This window comes from Bidens hawaiensis, unplaced genomic scaffold, assembly GCF_021521415.1.
Source record: "Bidens hawaiensis isolate Kalapana, Puna unplaced genomic scaffold, B.hawaiensis_p1.1 tig00000190_1, whole genome shotgun sequence".
NCBI lineage: Eukaryota > Viridiplantae > Streptophyta > Magnoliopsida > Asterales > Asteraceae > Bidens > Bidens hawaiensis.
In genome coordinates, this window is record NW_027491020.1 from 1,331,943 (window position 1) to 1,346,359 (window position 14,417).

The following is a 14,417-nucleotide window of genomic DNA, read 5'->3' on the forward strand; positions in this document are numbered from 1 at the left end:
CAAAAACCCAAAAAACCATCCATGTAACATTTTAAAATGATTCATACTTTGCTTTTGAGACGGATGAGATATATACCCTGTGCACATGTCCAGGTTTGTCGGACCAACTTGAGGTATGCATCCCTACCCTGCGTCTCTACAAGAGATAGTTTCCATTACTCGAGCATGCGACATGCATATCACATGCCAACATCCTTGATATTGCTTCAAGGTTCGCAGCCCATTTATATTTTTAGGTTTTCTGTATGCCAAAAAACCAGCTATACTTCATTGATTTCCACACATGTCACTACAAACAAGAAACATGTGCAGAAAGAAGCACACCAATGTTTTCTAAACATAAAACTCACAGTTACTAACAAGTGTGCCAAGAAAATAGATACAGATGAATGTATTACCAACCAGACTACAGAAAACACAAAAAATAAACACAACCCATTTTGTAAAATCTAGCAATACATGAGTGTCATGATTCAGCTGCAGCTGTAGTTTGCAACTCAACATCCCACTGGTTCTTGGGAATTTCACCTGAATCAGCAATAACCACCTTTTTTCTAGGCTTACCACTGTAAGTACCTGCACCACCTTCAATTGCATACACCGTATCCATCCCTTCAATAACTTTTCCAAACACAACATGCTCCCCGTTCAACCTGCAAATTCCTCAATTAAAACACTAAATTGATGATTTATATGCAGTTTGACTTTGATGCTTACCAATAGGTCTTAACTGTAGTGATGAAGAACTGTGCACAATTAGAATGTGGTCCTGAATTCACCATGGCCACCATACCTGCAACAACTGTAGCCATTAGAATCATCTAATCTAATAATAAAGCAAAAGACAATGATAGTAAAAAGTCAAAACCTGCATGTGAATGCTTGATCTTAAAATTTTCATCACGAAAGACTCCACCATAGATGGATTCATTCCCTCTACCATTCCCGTATACAGTATCTCCACCTTGAATCATGAATCCAGGTATGATACGATGGAAGGGTGTTCCTTTATAATGTAAAGGTTTACCGCTTGCACCCTTGCCAAATTCCCCTAATCCCAAAAGAAATTTAGAGAAACACCTAATTTATAGGTGTTTGGGATTCCTTATTTTACCTCCTTATAACTTTTCAATAAGTTTATAAGTTACAAAAGTGTAACTTATGGAACTTTTCCTCTCACATCAAAATCAATCCCAAACACCTTATTCTTTTTCAAAAAGTTAATAAGTTATAAGTGGATGAAAAGAAGGAATCCCAAGCACCCCGTTAAAATAGTATCATGTGTGCCCATTTTATGAATATACGAATATAATATCAGAAACATGGGTTACCTGTGCACAAAGCTCTAAAATTCTCTGGAAACACAAATACACAAAGATCAAACGGAGTTAAGGTCCGCATCTCACAATGCAACAGATAAGAAGGAAGATTGAAGGCTTACCGACAGTTTTTGGTACAACTTCACCATACAATCCAATAACAATTCTTCCTGCAAACAGTAGATTTAAAAAAGTAAACCTTTTGAATTAAAAGATGAAGTTGAAATGTTGTTATCTACATCATGGAAAGAAAGAAGCGTACCTAAGCGTTGTTTATCAATGTCAACATCCAGAAACACTCTGTGTGTAATTTCATGCACCTCTGGGACTGCATCTTCCTCCTGAACACACAAATCAGGGTTACTTTCAACAGACTGGAACTCATATGGATGACATAATAACTTATATAAAAATGTTGTTGAAATCATCCAGAAATGAAAACAAACCCTGGGAATCCAAATGTTTTTAACTTAAGATAAAGAGATTAACAAATGCACAAGGGTATTAGTATTACTAATTATCAATACCAGTTGAGAGGATGATGAGAAGGCGAGGATGAGGAAGATTGAAGCGATGAAGAAGATAACAAGAGATCGTGGCCGTACGATATTCCAGATCATCACTGACTCGGTTGCTTCTTCTTCTTTCTCATACATAATATACATTCAATAAAACCACCACCGCCAATGTGCTATTCAATTGAAGCGATGTGATGAATGTTAAATCATGTGCGGTTCTTGTGAAATTGACGGATCTGCTGCTGGGTAATTGATCTTGAATGGTGGTGATATATATGGCTTCACACGCCAGGTGTTTGATCAAATTCTCACTTTCTCTCACACCCTGACCATATGACACTCAACTCAATCGGGTAATTGCCACGGGCCTTAAACTGGATTATCCAAGCGAGCCGTCCGTTAGTTGCTAAATATTGGATCGATAAATTTCGAGTCATGTTTTTTCGAGCTCAAGCCGAGTAGAGCCTCAAATAATGCTCGCTTGGTTATCGATCCCGACCCAAGCCTTGTAAGGGAAGATTGTTTACACTTATTGAGCTTTAACAATCATTATTTTGTTTTGAGTTTTACTTCTTTTGGACTTCTATATTAATTTTACATTGCATAGTCGTCTCGAGCCGAGCTTAGGCTTTCTCAAAATAAATAAAAATAATTAAAAACGTATGTAAGTCAATTAATAAATAATAATTAAGCAGAATATGAGCCTGAAAAACTACTCACAAATATCACTTGAGCTTTAGAAATTGAGCTCGAAAGAAACAGAGCTCGAGCTCCTATGACCAAAAAAACAAAGTCATCCGCTGTTTAATAATGTTTTAGAGGTATTAATCATAAATGTTTTTAGTAACCTTTCTTATGTTAAATTAGTTTATAACACCCTTTGATTATGAAAGATTTGTCTAATTCAGCAACTAAGTTGGCAAGACAGGCTAGTCGAATCATGACCTACACACAATACATGGATCACTATATTTTAGATGGTTGGTTTAACGGGTTTCGATTGGGCAAAGTAACATATTTTCAATCTTTTTGGCTTATTGAGAAATGGTTAACTAGGTTAGTCATTACTCCTTCGAGTATTTCTTCCACCCTTCAATAGTTAGAAGATTATGAGAATTGGTACGGTTAATTCATCTCTCCATCCGCAATTCCGACTGTGATTCCAATCTTCTTTCGAAGATCTAACGCTGATGTAGAGAATAGACAGTCCAAGGAAAGAAAGATGAATACCTTTAGGCTTTTAACATGACATGGTGATGTGTTTGTAGGAACCATTTGTATATAAAATAAATTTAACACTATATAATCGGTCACAATACGGAAAGCAATAAATTACAAATACTTCTACTACATAAATAATATGAAACAAACATCAAAATTCGTTCAATATGGGTCGTTTAAAAGAAATTTCAAGTCTTCTAATAGAAATTGTTTGTTTCCATGAGTACAACAGTCGGGGCAGTGGCGCTGTCAAGGAACACTCTAACACAACGAAGTTGTTGAATGAAGTAGAGTGAAAGACATCAAATTCCTAGACGGTTTAGATTTTTTTTTTCATAATAGTAGGTTTAATATAAAAAAATGGTTTTTAGGTATCTGACAAAGGAGTAAATGAGATTAAGGTGTCCAGCCATCTTAGATGGTTGGATTAAATTCCTCTCCTAACAGCAATCCAAGTAAGCAGAGACGTGGAAGTGTATTGTGACTAGATCAGCCATCTGAAATGGCTAGATCCAACCTTATTACCTTACTGACACGTGGCAACACCATATGAGACCAACTATATTTTTTTAGAACGACTTTCTTGTATTTAGGCTATTGAACTCTCCAAATTTGGAGAGCACAATTGCATCACTTTTGCTAGATTATGTCGTCTTAACCGGGCTCACGCTAGCTTTCAAAGTTTGGCTTTGGCGTTTGCTCGGGAAACCATACCGCCGGCTGCCACTTGACAGTCGTTGTGTCACCACAAAAGCATAACTCTCGAGATTAACACACGGTGGGACAAAAACTCAGGTGAGCTCGGGGTTTAAACTAACAAGTTTTGTACAAAGTCTAGCTCAAATCCTTCATTGCCTAAATAAAAAAAAGTCGACGTTCTATAAAAAATAGCTGGTCTCATATGGCATTGCCACGTGTGAATAAGGGAATAAGGTTGTATCTAGCCATCTCAGATGGCTAATCCAGTCACCATACATTTTCACGTCGTTGCTTATGTGGACTGCCATTAGAAGAGAGGAGTCAAATCCAGCCATCTCAGCAGACACCTAAATCTCATTTACTCTCTTGTTAGGTACCTAAAAACCATTATTTTTATATTAAATCTACTAATTTGAAAAAAAGGGACAATCACAATCGATCTACTACTTGATAAAACATTTTTGGAGAATGATATAACATTGGTCATGTTTATTAAGAGTGATTAATGTTTTATGTTTAAACTTGTTTATATTCAAGTGATTAATATTTAAACAATTACTGTTTTAAGTTTCTAAACTTTTGGATTTCTTTTTGTTATACTTAGCATATTGTTAGCTTTTAAACTAATATATAACATTATTTGATACTGGTAAACAGCCGGTTCAATACCCGATCTAATTTTCAGAGCGTTACATCTACGGCAAAAAATGATAGCCTACAAGACATTTGAAATCAGAGAAAATTATGAGAAACCAATAATAATCCAAAGTTAATTAAGGTACCCTCAGTCTACATCTTCATCAACCAATATAAAAAACAGTATGCCACATATAATATACGGAAACAATAGTGATTGGCTAATCATATGTGAAATATTTTCTGTCAGCTATATTTTTCACTAGACAACCATGTGACATTATAAATGAAGATTCTCACTTCACATTAATAATGTTTTGGACTTTAGATCCCCTGGCTCAACCATTTTGTTTGATCATCCTCAATGTCTAATCATCATTAGCCTCCAACATCTTCCTCTCCATCTTTCCTACTGTTTCAGGTGTGCAATATGTGAACCCGATGGTCCAGTTAACGCTAATGCCAGAAGCCCATTCGGCTAGATCAAGTAACTGTGATCAACCGACTAGCCATGATCAATCGGCTAACAAATATCATGGCCTATATGCCTTCTAAATACTCATCTCTTTGAGCTTTAACTTAACTTACAAGCTTATACTTGGATTGTCATTCAAAATCTAGTATCTTCCAAATCAACAACTTTTAGTGGAGTTTTGATGATTGTCAACAACAAACCAACAAAGAAAAGATGAAAAGATCCTATTTAGTTTACTTCCTTATCAGATTATCATTTTGCAACTCACCTAAATCGGCCCACGCGAATTGAATACTAAACAAATCTAGACACAACAAGAAAAACGCATACTTGGTCATTTGCCAATCGTGTAAAACCTTAGTCCAACCGCAGATTACTCTGAACAAAAAAAAAGCAAGTCATTACAGTTTCCTTAACACAACAGGAAATCAAAACACAGACCAAACGGAGACAAACCTGAGTGCCGACCGATATGCATCATGGTTTTGTTCACAAGCGGCAAATCCGCCTTCTCCTGCCTCGCTTCCAACAGCTTTTCACTGTCAAATTTATAAAAGAGGTATCAAACATATTTAACCCAATAAATTACTACAATCAATTATAGATACATAATGATTTACCTGGTATATGGTAATGGGCAGAAAATGATCATATAATCAGCACCAACACATGTGAAAGTACTTGTCTTATCATCGTACGCATAGCTGTAAGACCGTGGACACACATGTTTGAAATACGTGGAATACTCGGTCGGGGGACAAGTATCCGGCGTATTAAACTCTTCACTGCAACAAAACCTGGGATCACCAAACGCCTCACAGGCGCTCTTGCAGGCCACCACGCTCCTGGACTGGGCCACGCGGAGCGCGGTGGGGCAAGCGCGGTTCAGGTCAACCAAGCACCCGGTTGAGCTGCAGGCGGCGCCTTTACCGTCTCTCGGTATCACGAGCATGGGGAGATTATAGCCGTCCACTAAACTAACGTCATAAAAATCCAAACCCTGATCACCGTTTAATGTGAACTCGACGAGCGTGGCGGGTGGCTCGGCGCCGCGGCCTTGGCACTCGAGTTTGCCCGAGCCGCAGTCGGCGGTGACACAGGTTAACTGTCCATTTGGATTAGTTGTGCAATCGGTGCGGCCCCATAAGCGGCCAGACCAGGCTACGGGTACTCGTAGGGTTCTTGATCTGCCTGGGGGTAGAGCGAAGCCGGTGGGGTTGAGGAGGGGTCTGTCGGCGCCGGTGAGGATACCGGGCCAGACGGTGTGGCGGCATCGGTTGATGATCTTGAAGGTGGTGGGTTGGACTAGTGATGATAAAGATGAGAATGTCAGGATCAGTGTGATGACGAGGATAATATAATGATGATGATCCATTGGGGATTTGGATTGGAATTGGGGATAGTGGAAGTGGAAGAATGAATAATTAAGGGGAAGACAGCAGAGTAGAAAAGTTGTGATTGGGATTTACTTAATAATTAATACCTTTTTTCCCACTAAATATTAGTTTTGTGTTAATTTTGTCTTTGCAAAAATAACTTGATATAATAAATCGGTTTTTTTATAAAAGAAATTTGTTATAGGTTTAGTCAACAAAGTCAAGAATTATATATTATATGGCCAGAGAAGAGTGAACTTCAATCTGAGTCATAGAAAATACCTGATGTAATCCTGACCATTGATATTGATGTAGCGGTTACAGGCGGTTTTCTTCCTATCTAATCATCTCTCCTGCGGTTACTTCCCTCTTCTTAACCACACGCTTCCGCAACCGTCTGTTCTAATTCTACACGTCCTTCCAACTATCTTCTTCTGCTTTTATGTCTCTATGAAGCCGGTGACAGGAATCATTGTTTACGAACTTGAAGATTCAATCAATTGGTGTTGGATTCTAAGCAATAATTCCAATTGCGCTGGTGCGTCAACTAATCACCGGTCAGGTAATAATTGTTGTATGATCAATTTTTTTATTAGCTGCAATGCAATCGTATGATTGATTAGGTTTTGGTTTTCATATTCCTTCTCTAATTACTGATTATGCATTCTTCCATTTCCACTGGATACTATTTTAGGGGTACTCTTTGTATTTTAGGGTTTTTTTTCTTCCATGAACACACAAATGTGATATTGATTAGGGCTAATCAAAATCACCAAAGATTTTTATCGTAGATGATGTATTCGGGTTGTTTTGATCACACAAGCCAAGCTCTGAACTTTTATCAGACAGTGGTTTCTTTAATACTTACAACTAAAATGCTTACATATAGTTATTGAGCATTTTAAATGAAAATATTATCATATAGATAACATGCAATACTGAAGACATCTTAAACTCTTTTTTCACATAAGTTTATGAAGATTTTGAAGTAATTATATTTATATTGATTGGTATAGTTTGTTTAACCATATCAGACTAATTGTTAAATTAGTGTTATACATATCTCTTGCATATAATGCAAAAATGTACTTATTTATTTTGACTTTATTTTTTTATCAGATTCAAGCAAGATATTTTTCAAAAAAAGTTTTGATCACAGTTTCACTTTACTAGCTAAATTTCACGCCTGAACTCGACCTTCAGATTCCAACTGCTTTTGGTAAGCACTTTCTGTTGTAGTTTATCTTCAATAATTTATTTTCAAACTCTTTTTATTACTTGTATTTGTTTTTATAGACCCCTTTGCTGAAGCTATTGTTGAGGATCCTGGTGATGGGTCAAAAGAGTACATTCATATTCGCATTCAACTATGTAATGGTAGGAAAAGCTTGACAACTGTGCAGGGTTTAAAAAAAATTTCAGTTACAATTAGAATTTGAAGGATCTCAAAAGGGAATTCTGTTGCAATGGCACTGTTGTTCAGGACTCTTAACTAGGCCATGCCAGGTTACTTATCTTGTAGTATTATTATTATTATTATTATTAAATCTAAAATTTTCATTATCATTTTTTTGGTTAATGTTGTTTTAAAGGTCATTCAGCTTCATGGTGATCAGAGAAAGAACATCTCTACCACTCAGATTATTATTTTGATACTTTGTTTTAGCCAACATACATAAATTAATGTGCCAAACCAGTTTCGGTTCAAAAGTGATTACTTTTTAAACTTGTCGAAACGGTTTCAGTTTAATATCAATTGCTTTGTAATTTGTTGAAACAGGCGGTGTTAGGTTGATCCAGAACAGTTTTCGTTCAAAATTTATATTTTTTTCTTAAATAATTATTTAATGTCAAAAAAAGATTACAAATTTCATATTATTTTAGCGAGTAAACTACAATTTTACTTCCTGGTTTGTCGAAAATACTCCTAGGCCGACGGTTATAATTTGGCTTTTTTCCAGTCTATTAGTTTCAGTTTCATCTCAATTAAAACGAAATGTCTAACACTGTTAAAATGAACCCATTCCTTTTGGCGATGTTCAGCGCATTTGATTTGGATTGTTAAAACCGTGACAAGGTATCATCACAATTAAGCGAACTGAAATTTGAACTCGACCATGAAACCGGTATTATCAAGGAATATTTATCTTTTCTTTCAAGCATCATTGTTTATACGGACCTGTAATTAATATATTAATATTATTGAGCAGGTTGACCACATATTATATTCATTCGTGGTCTCCTTTTAGCTGACAAGGAGTTAGGAACCAACTATGATTAAATTGACATGGTTTCCCAACCTAACTAAATGGAAATCAGCCACAAGTATATTATGCGACAAGAGTTTCCCAACTAAACTAGATGGAAATTTTATAGGGTAGCAGTTAAACCTGCAATGCTATATGGAACAGATTGCTGGACCATTAAGAAGGCACAAGTGCGGAAGATGGAGGTAGCAGAGATGAGAATGCTACGCTGGATGTGGGGCACACAAGGTTAGACATAATAAGAAACGTTGTGTTTCGAGAGAGATTAGGGGTAGCTAACATATCAAACAAGATAAGAGAGTGGAGATTGAGATGGTTTGGACATGTGAAGAGAAGACAGACGACGAATCCGGTTAGATCCCTAGAAAACATTACTATAGATGGGAGGAGGGGTAGAGAACGACCTAAATTGACGTGAGATGAGAGGATTAGACATGATTTGATAGACCTAAATCTCTCAGAGGACATGGTTGGGGATATGAATTCTTGGAGAAGTAGAATTAAAGTTAAGGATTTTTAGGGAGAAATGAATACCTTAGGGGCTTTTATTTACCTTATTTTGGTCACACACCATTATAGTAATTTCTTTTCATATATATGTATATATATATATATATATATAGTATTATCATTTTTACTACCTGCTTTAGGGGCTTTTATTTACCTTATTTTGGTCACACACCATTATAGTAATTTCTTTTCATATATATATAGTATTATCATTTTTACTACCTGCTAGTATTATATTGTTTGTTCAAATATTTATTTAGTTTTTTAATTTATATTTTTTTTATTGTATGAAAGTTAATAATATATACTTATGATTTGATGATAAATTGTTTCACAAATAAATGAGATGTTATAACCCGGTTTAAAAGCTATATGGTTTTGATGAGACATAAAACCCGTTTATTTTTTTTACTACGAAATTGGTTTTTTAATTATAAATAATATTTATGAAAGTTAATAATATACTTATGGTTTGATGAGACCCAAGACTCGTTTAAATTTTTTACTATTAAATTGGTTTTTTAATTTAAATAATATATATAATTTTTTAAAATAAATAAGATATTATTTTTTATTATATCCTATTTTATAGGATTTTTACATAAATAATTTGGTGACAATAATTTTTAATTTAATGAGAACTTATAACCCGTTTAATTTAATGCATAAGAAGCCTCCATTTAAAAATCAAGCAAATCTGGTGACTCCAAAAAAAGGGGAAGCGACCACATCGCGACACGTAGGATTTTTATGTATTCGTTTATATATATATATATATATTATATATTATATATATATATATATATATATATATATATAGTATTATCATTTTTACTACCTCCTATTATCAATTATACTATAGTTGAACTTTGATTTTTTTTTATTGTCGCATACATATATAGTCAAGAGCTGAGGGTCTCTCTGAAAGCCACCTCTCTATCCCATTGGATAGGGGTATGGTGTGCCTACATCCCACCATTCCAATACCCTACTTATAGCTTTGCTATTGGTGGGACTTTGTCACACCCTCAAAATCCACTAACGGAGTTTTACCGTCAGAGGGTGTGAACTAACTGGATCGGATTCATTAGTTATAATCAAACCATAAAACAAAGTTTCAAAACCATGAAAACGTTTATGAGTAATTAAATGTCGAAGCGTAAAAAAAAACATAAAACAAAATGTTGCGTCACGCAGGACGACTTAAACCCAATGATAACAGTTTTAAAGGAGTTTGCATAACAAAAGCGTTTTCAAGCAATGCATGATCCTATACCGCGCGCCCGCCTCGGCTACCTGAGAATAACATACTAAAAGTGTCAACACAGGGTTGGTGAGTTCACGAGTTCAAATAAAATAAAGCGTTAGCGTTTTGCGTTCAGCGTTTTGCGTTAAGCGTTTTGCGTTACCAGATAGTGTTATGTCAATTATATATCTATAGGTAGCTAGCCTATAAAACAAGTATTACTAAGTGTTCGACACCGAAGCTGACTGTTTATTATTTGCCTTGCCACCAGGTCTATCCCGACCATGATATGTGTTTAGCCAAGATTACACCCACTCGACCTCCAGTCGAGTTTAGCGTTGGGTGGGGTTTGTCAAACCCAGTAGTACTACTCAACAATGACTCGCTATTATCCAATATTAAACGGTTCGATGTGAATGAAGGACTTTAGTTAACGCGTTTGTTAGTCTTTACAAGTGATATATAATCTATATTAACAAAATCTTAAATGCGTTTTCGGAGTATGTTATCTCCCCCAAGAGAAAAGCGTTTGAAAACAGTTTAAAAGGGGTAAGTGAACTCACTGTTTGCGAAGAATTCCCAAAATAAATCACCAAAGGATGCGCGTCACAGAAAAACTCTCTCTAGCGTTCTAAAACAACAAAGAGATTTTTCTAAGTGTCGGAACTATTATCGAGTCTCTAGACTCGGCACATAATACCTATGCACACAATGTGTTTCGTGTTTCGTTTGTGAAAAGCGTGTGACTTTAACAAGTACATTCGTGATACATTACATGTGTGAGCAATTATCTACGTGTCATGTATTAATAATGTACATCACTAGCAATTACTCCCCGTAAGGACAATTTGGTCACACATAACAATTAACTAGCAATTATTCCCCGCAAGGGCAATTTGGTCAAAACACGACAACTATTTAGCAAGTATTCCCCACAGGGGCAATTTAATCAAAACATAACAATTATATAGCAAGTATTCCCCACAGGAGCAATTTGGTCAAAACATAACAATTATATAGTAAGTATTCTCCACAGGGACAATTTGGTCAAAACATAACAATTAACTAGCAATTATCATGTTTCATGCATTTTCACAAAATTCAGCAGCTAGTTTCACCGAGACAGAAATTCTACTTGAAAGATTGTACTATTCCACCGATCATAGCATCTCAATTAATTTACCAAAAATCATCACAAAAGCATATATGTGTTAGGTTTCTATAACATATTTTGTTGTATTTTTATTCCATATATATTTCTCATAATGATCAATTTACCACAACAAACTCATAACAGTCAAATTTATGCGCAACAGAAAGTTATTTGAAATTCCCGTTAAACGAAAAATCCAATAAATGCAAGACCACTTGGGTTAGGTTCCTAACTCAATAAGTCAACATCCAGAAGTGGAACCAACCCAATTGGTCTCGTAGTTCATGAGATATAACATTTACAAAACAACCCAACAGCAGGTCTAACAACTCAGCTTTGCACAACGTTTTTGTAAAATCATAAAGGTTAACTTTTACACGTCCAAAAATTGCAAATTTACATTATTTAGAAACTAGACTTAACCTAGTTTACTGTAGTATCAATTATCTCAATCAATTTTCACTTTTACACCCCGTTACAGTCAATCAAACATCAACAACACAATCTGTCCAGAAACTGTTTGCATCCAAACTCAACAATTTAACTATCTATGGACCACAAATCATTCATATAACATTCTAGATACCATAACTACTATCCATGCATATCAATTACACCATACATACATAGTTAGGGTTTTATTTGATCTCAAACTCAAAGACACAACAATTAACATGCAATAATATCAAAACTAGTTATCAAATCATCATCAATACATCATCAAATCAACAACAATCATATGAACACCATACATACAAAAATCGGCCCCTAGGGTTTTCAATTAACCCATTAAAAATCGAAATTAAGTATTAAGGATGCAAGGGATAGTCGTTTATACCTTCCTAGCACCTTAATCTCCAATCAAAAGCTTGAATAATTGATTGTATGTGTGTATATGAGGCCGATCGCAAGGGGGGGGGGGTCTAGAGTTGCCGTCGGGTTTGGGAGAAGTGGGAGAGGGAGCTAGGGTTTGATAATATTATATAATAATAACATGTTACACTTAAGTCCCTAAACTTCCAAATGTTACATCTCTAGCTTAATTAACTTAGTTTTGCACATTGAGTTAACATTATATAACATGTTATCACATAACACATAATCCTAACACATAATTATCACATAATTATTGTTTTGACGTTTCTCGTTTATTCACCAATCGTTTGCGTCAACTCGTTTGCGTTTCGGTGCAATTCCCGAAAGACTACACATGTAGTAAGTGTCAAGCGTCATTTAAACCCTAGTTTAAATGTAATGAGGTGTGCATTATAGATTCAGTGATCTAAAGTTTGAATTGACAGAGTTGATTTAACGGAGTTGATTTAACGGAGTTAACCTGAAATTGACGATTGTCACATCATTCCCATGTTAAAAAATTTTCGTCCCGAAAATTTGAGTCAAGTCGTGATGAGTGTCTGAAAAAGTAAGAAAAATTTTCAGTTTGTCATATCATCCCCTAATAGATAGAAATTTCGTCCCGAAATTTAATTCATACCTCCGGTGATTTCTGACGGTTTGCCGGGTTTCGCGGTTTTCGGTGTTTGGTCAGCCCTTCAAAAAGGTGAGGATACTTTTTCATCATTTGATCCTCGCGTTCCCACGTGAACTCCGGTCCACGTCTCGAGTTCCAACGAACCTTAACGATTGGAATCTTGCTGTGCTTGAGTGTTTTGGTTTCTCAATCCAAAACTTCAACTGGTTCTTCAATGAAGCGTAGCTGTTCATCAACTTGCAGTTCGTCCAAAGGGACTACTTGGGTTTCATCAGATAGGCATTTCTTCAAATTGGATACGTGAAAAACATTGTGTACACTGCTGAGTTTTGCTGGTAAGTCCAGCCGGTACGCCACCGGACCAACGCGTTCCGTTATCCGGTAAGGACCAACATATCGGGGGTTGAGTTTGTTTCGCTTTCCAAAGCGAACCACACCTTTCCAAGGTGAGACTTTGAGTAACACTTGATCGTTCACTTGAAATTCGAGAGGTTTTCGGCGCTTGTCAGATAACTCTTTTGGCGATCTCGTGCTGCTGCCAGGCGGTTTCGGATTTGAACAATCTTTTCCGAAGTTTCGAGTACCAGTTCTGGACCAATGATTTGGCTGTCACCCACCTCTGCCCAGCAGAGAGGTGATCGACACTTCCGTCCGTACAGTGCTTCAAACGGCGCTGCTTTAATACTTGCGTGGTAGCTGTTATTATACGAAAACTCTACCAAAGGTAAGTGAGGTTCCCAACTTTTTCCGAAATCCAGTACACATGCACGCAACATGTCCTCTAAGGTCTGAATAGTTCGTTCACTTTTCCCATCCGTCTGAGGATGGTATGCTGTGCTCATATCAAGGCGTGTGCCTAGGGCACTCTATAGCGACTTCCAAAAGTGCGAAGTGAAACGAGAATCTCGATCAGAAATAATTGAGACGGGCACTCCGTGTCTAGACACTACTTCCTTCATGTAGACGCGAGTCAGTCTTTCCATTTTGTCCGATTCCTTAATCGCTAAAAAGTGTGCCGACTTAGTCAACCGGTCAACGATCACCCAGATGGTATCGCATCCCGTCGGTGTCTTAGGTAAACCCGTGATAAAATCCATTGAGATGTGTTCCCATTTCCACATTGGAAGTTCCGGTTGTTGCAGCAAACCAGATGGTTTCTGGTATTCTATTTTGACTCTGGCAAGTGTCAAGCATTTGCTCACGTAGATGGCAATGTCGGCTTTCATGTTTGGCCACCAGTAAAGCGCCTTTAAGTCATGATACATTTTATCTGAGCCAGGGTGGATAGAATATCTGGACTTGTGTGCTTCGTCCATCACCAGAGTTCTCAACTCTTCGTACTGTGGAACCCAAATCCGGTTCTCAAAATATCGGACCCCGTCCGATTTGGTTTCAAGTTGCTTGTTCATGCCCCGCATGAGTTCCGATGGAAGATTATCATCTTTCAAAGCTTCAAGTTGTGCATCGCGAATCTGATCGGGTAAGTTGGTATGAATCGTGAGTTG

The 14,417-nt window shown here is 36.5% G+C and overlaps 2 protein-coding genes and 1 long non-coding RNA gene across 5 annotated transcripts; 1 reads left to right on the forward strand and 2 right to left on the reverse strand.

Moving 5' to 3' along the window:
- Positions 1-304: 304 nt before the first annotated feature.
- LOC143594293 (peptidyl-prolyl cis-trans isomerase CYP21-1-like) lies at positions 305-1,975 on the reverse strand. The gene is made up of 7 exons (XM_077073655.1): positions 1,847-1,975; positions 1,582-1,660; positions 1,442-1,489; positions 1,332-1,355; positions 869-1,051; positions 718-793; positions 305-653 (listed from the first exon to the last, which is right to left on the reverse strand). Exons 1-7 carry the CDS (start codon positions 1,973-1,975, stop codon positions 467-469), a joined length of 726 nt encoding a protein of 241 aa, XP_076929770.1. The 3' UTR covers positions 305-466.
- A 2,956-nt stretch (positions 1,976-4,931) lies between these two features.
- Positions 4,932-6,340, reverse strand: LOC143594133 (thaumatin-like protein 1b). 2 transcript variants are annotated; one of them, XM_077073595.1, is made up of 3 exons: positions 5,489-6,340; positions 5,325-5,407; positions 4,932-5,246 (listed from the first exon to the last, which is right to left on the reverse strand). In XM_077073595.1, the coding sequence occupies exons 1-3, from the start codon at positions 6,241-6,243 to the stop codon at positions 5,242-5,244; spliced, it is 843 nt and encodes a 280-aa protein (XP_076929710.1). In that variant the 5' UTR covers positions 6,244-6,340; the 3' UTR covers positions 4,932-5,241. The 2 variants fall into 2 exon arrangements, with proteins under 2 accessions (XP_076929710.1, XP_076929663.1); XM_077073548.1 differs by lacking the exon at positions 4,932-5,246 and having other exon boundaries at positions 5,269-5,407.
- A 296-nt stretch (positions 6,341-6,636) lies between these two features.
- On the forward strand, positions 6,637-8,382 carry LOC143587654 (uncharacterized). 2 transcript variants are annotated; one of them, XR_013144955.1, is made up of 4 exons: positions 6,637-6,806; positions 7,364-7,463; positions 7,541-7,750; positions 8,322-8,382. It is a non-coding gene; the product is annotated as an uncharacterized LOC143587654 (long non-coding RNA). The 2 variants fall into 2 exon arrangements; XR_013144942.1 differs by lacking the exon at positions 8,322-8,382 and adding an exon at positions 7,837-8,041.
- Positions 8,383-14,417: the final 6,035 nt, after the last annotated feature.

Bases quoted from the DNA above. Each gene is read 5' to 3' on its own strand.
- LOC143594133 (XM_077073548.1), bottom strand. From the start codon at position 6,243: ATGGATCATCATCATTATATTATCCTCGTCATCACACTGATCCTGACA. The intron at 5,408-5,488 runs GTAAATCATTAT...TAAATTTGACAG, and splicing joins TGCCCATTACCATATACCAG to TGAAAAGCTGTTGGAAGCGA.
- LOC143594293 (XM_077073655.1), bottom strand. From the start codon at position 1,975: ATGTATGAGAAAGAAGAAGAAGCAACCGAGTCAGTGATGATCTGGAAT. The intron at 1,356-1,441 runs GTAAGCCTTCAA...TTGTGTTTCCAG, and splicing joins AGTTGTACCAAAAACTGTCG to AGAATTTTAGAGCTTTGTGC. The intron at 794-868 runs GTTTTGACTTTT...CAGTTGTTGCAG, and splicing joins GATCAAGCATTCACATGCAG to GTATGGTGGCCATGGTGAAT.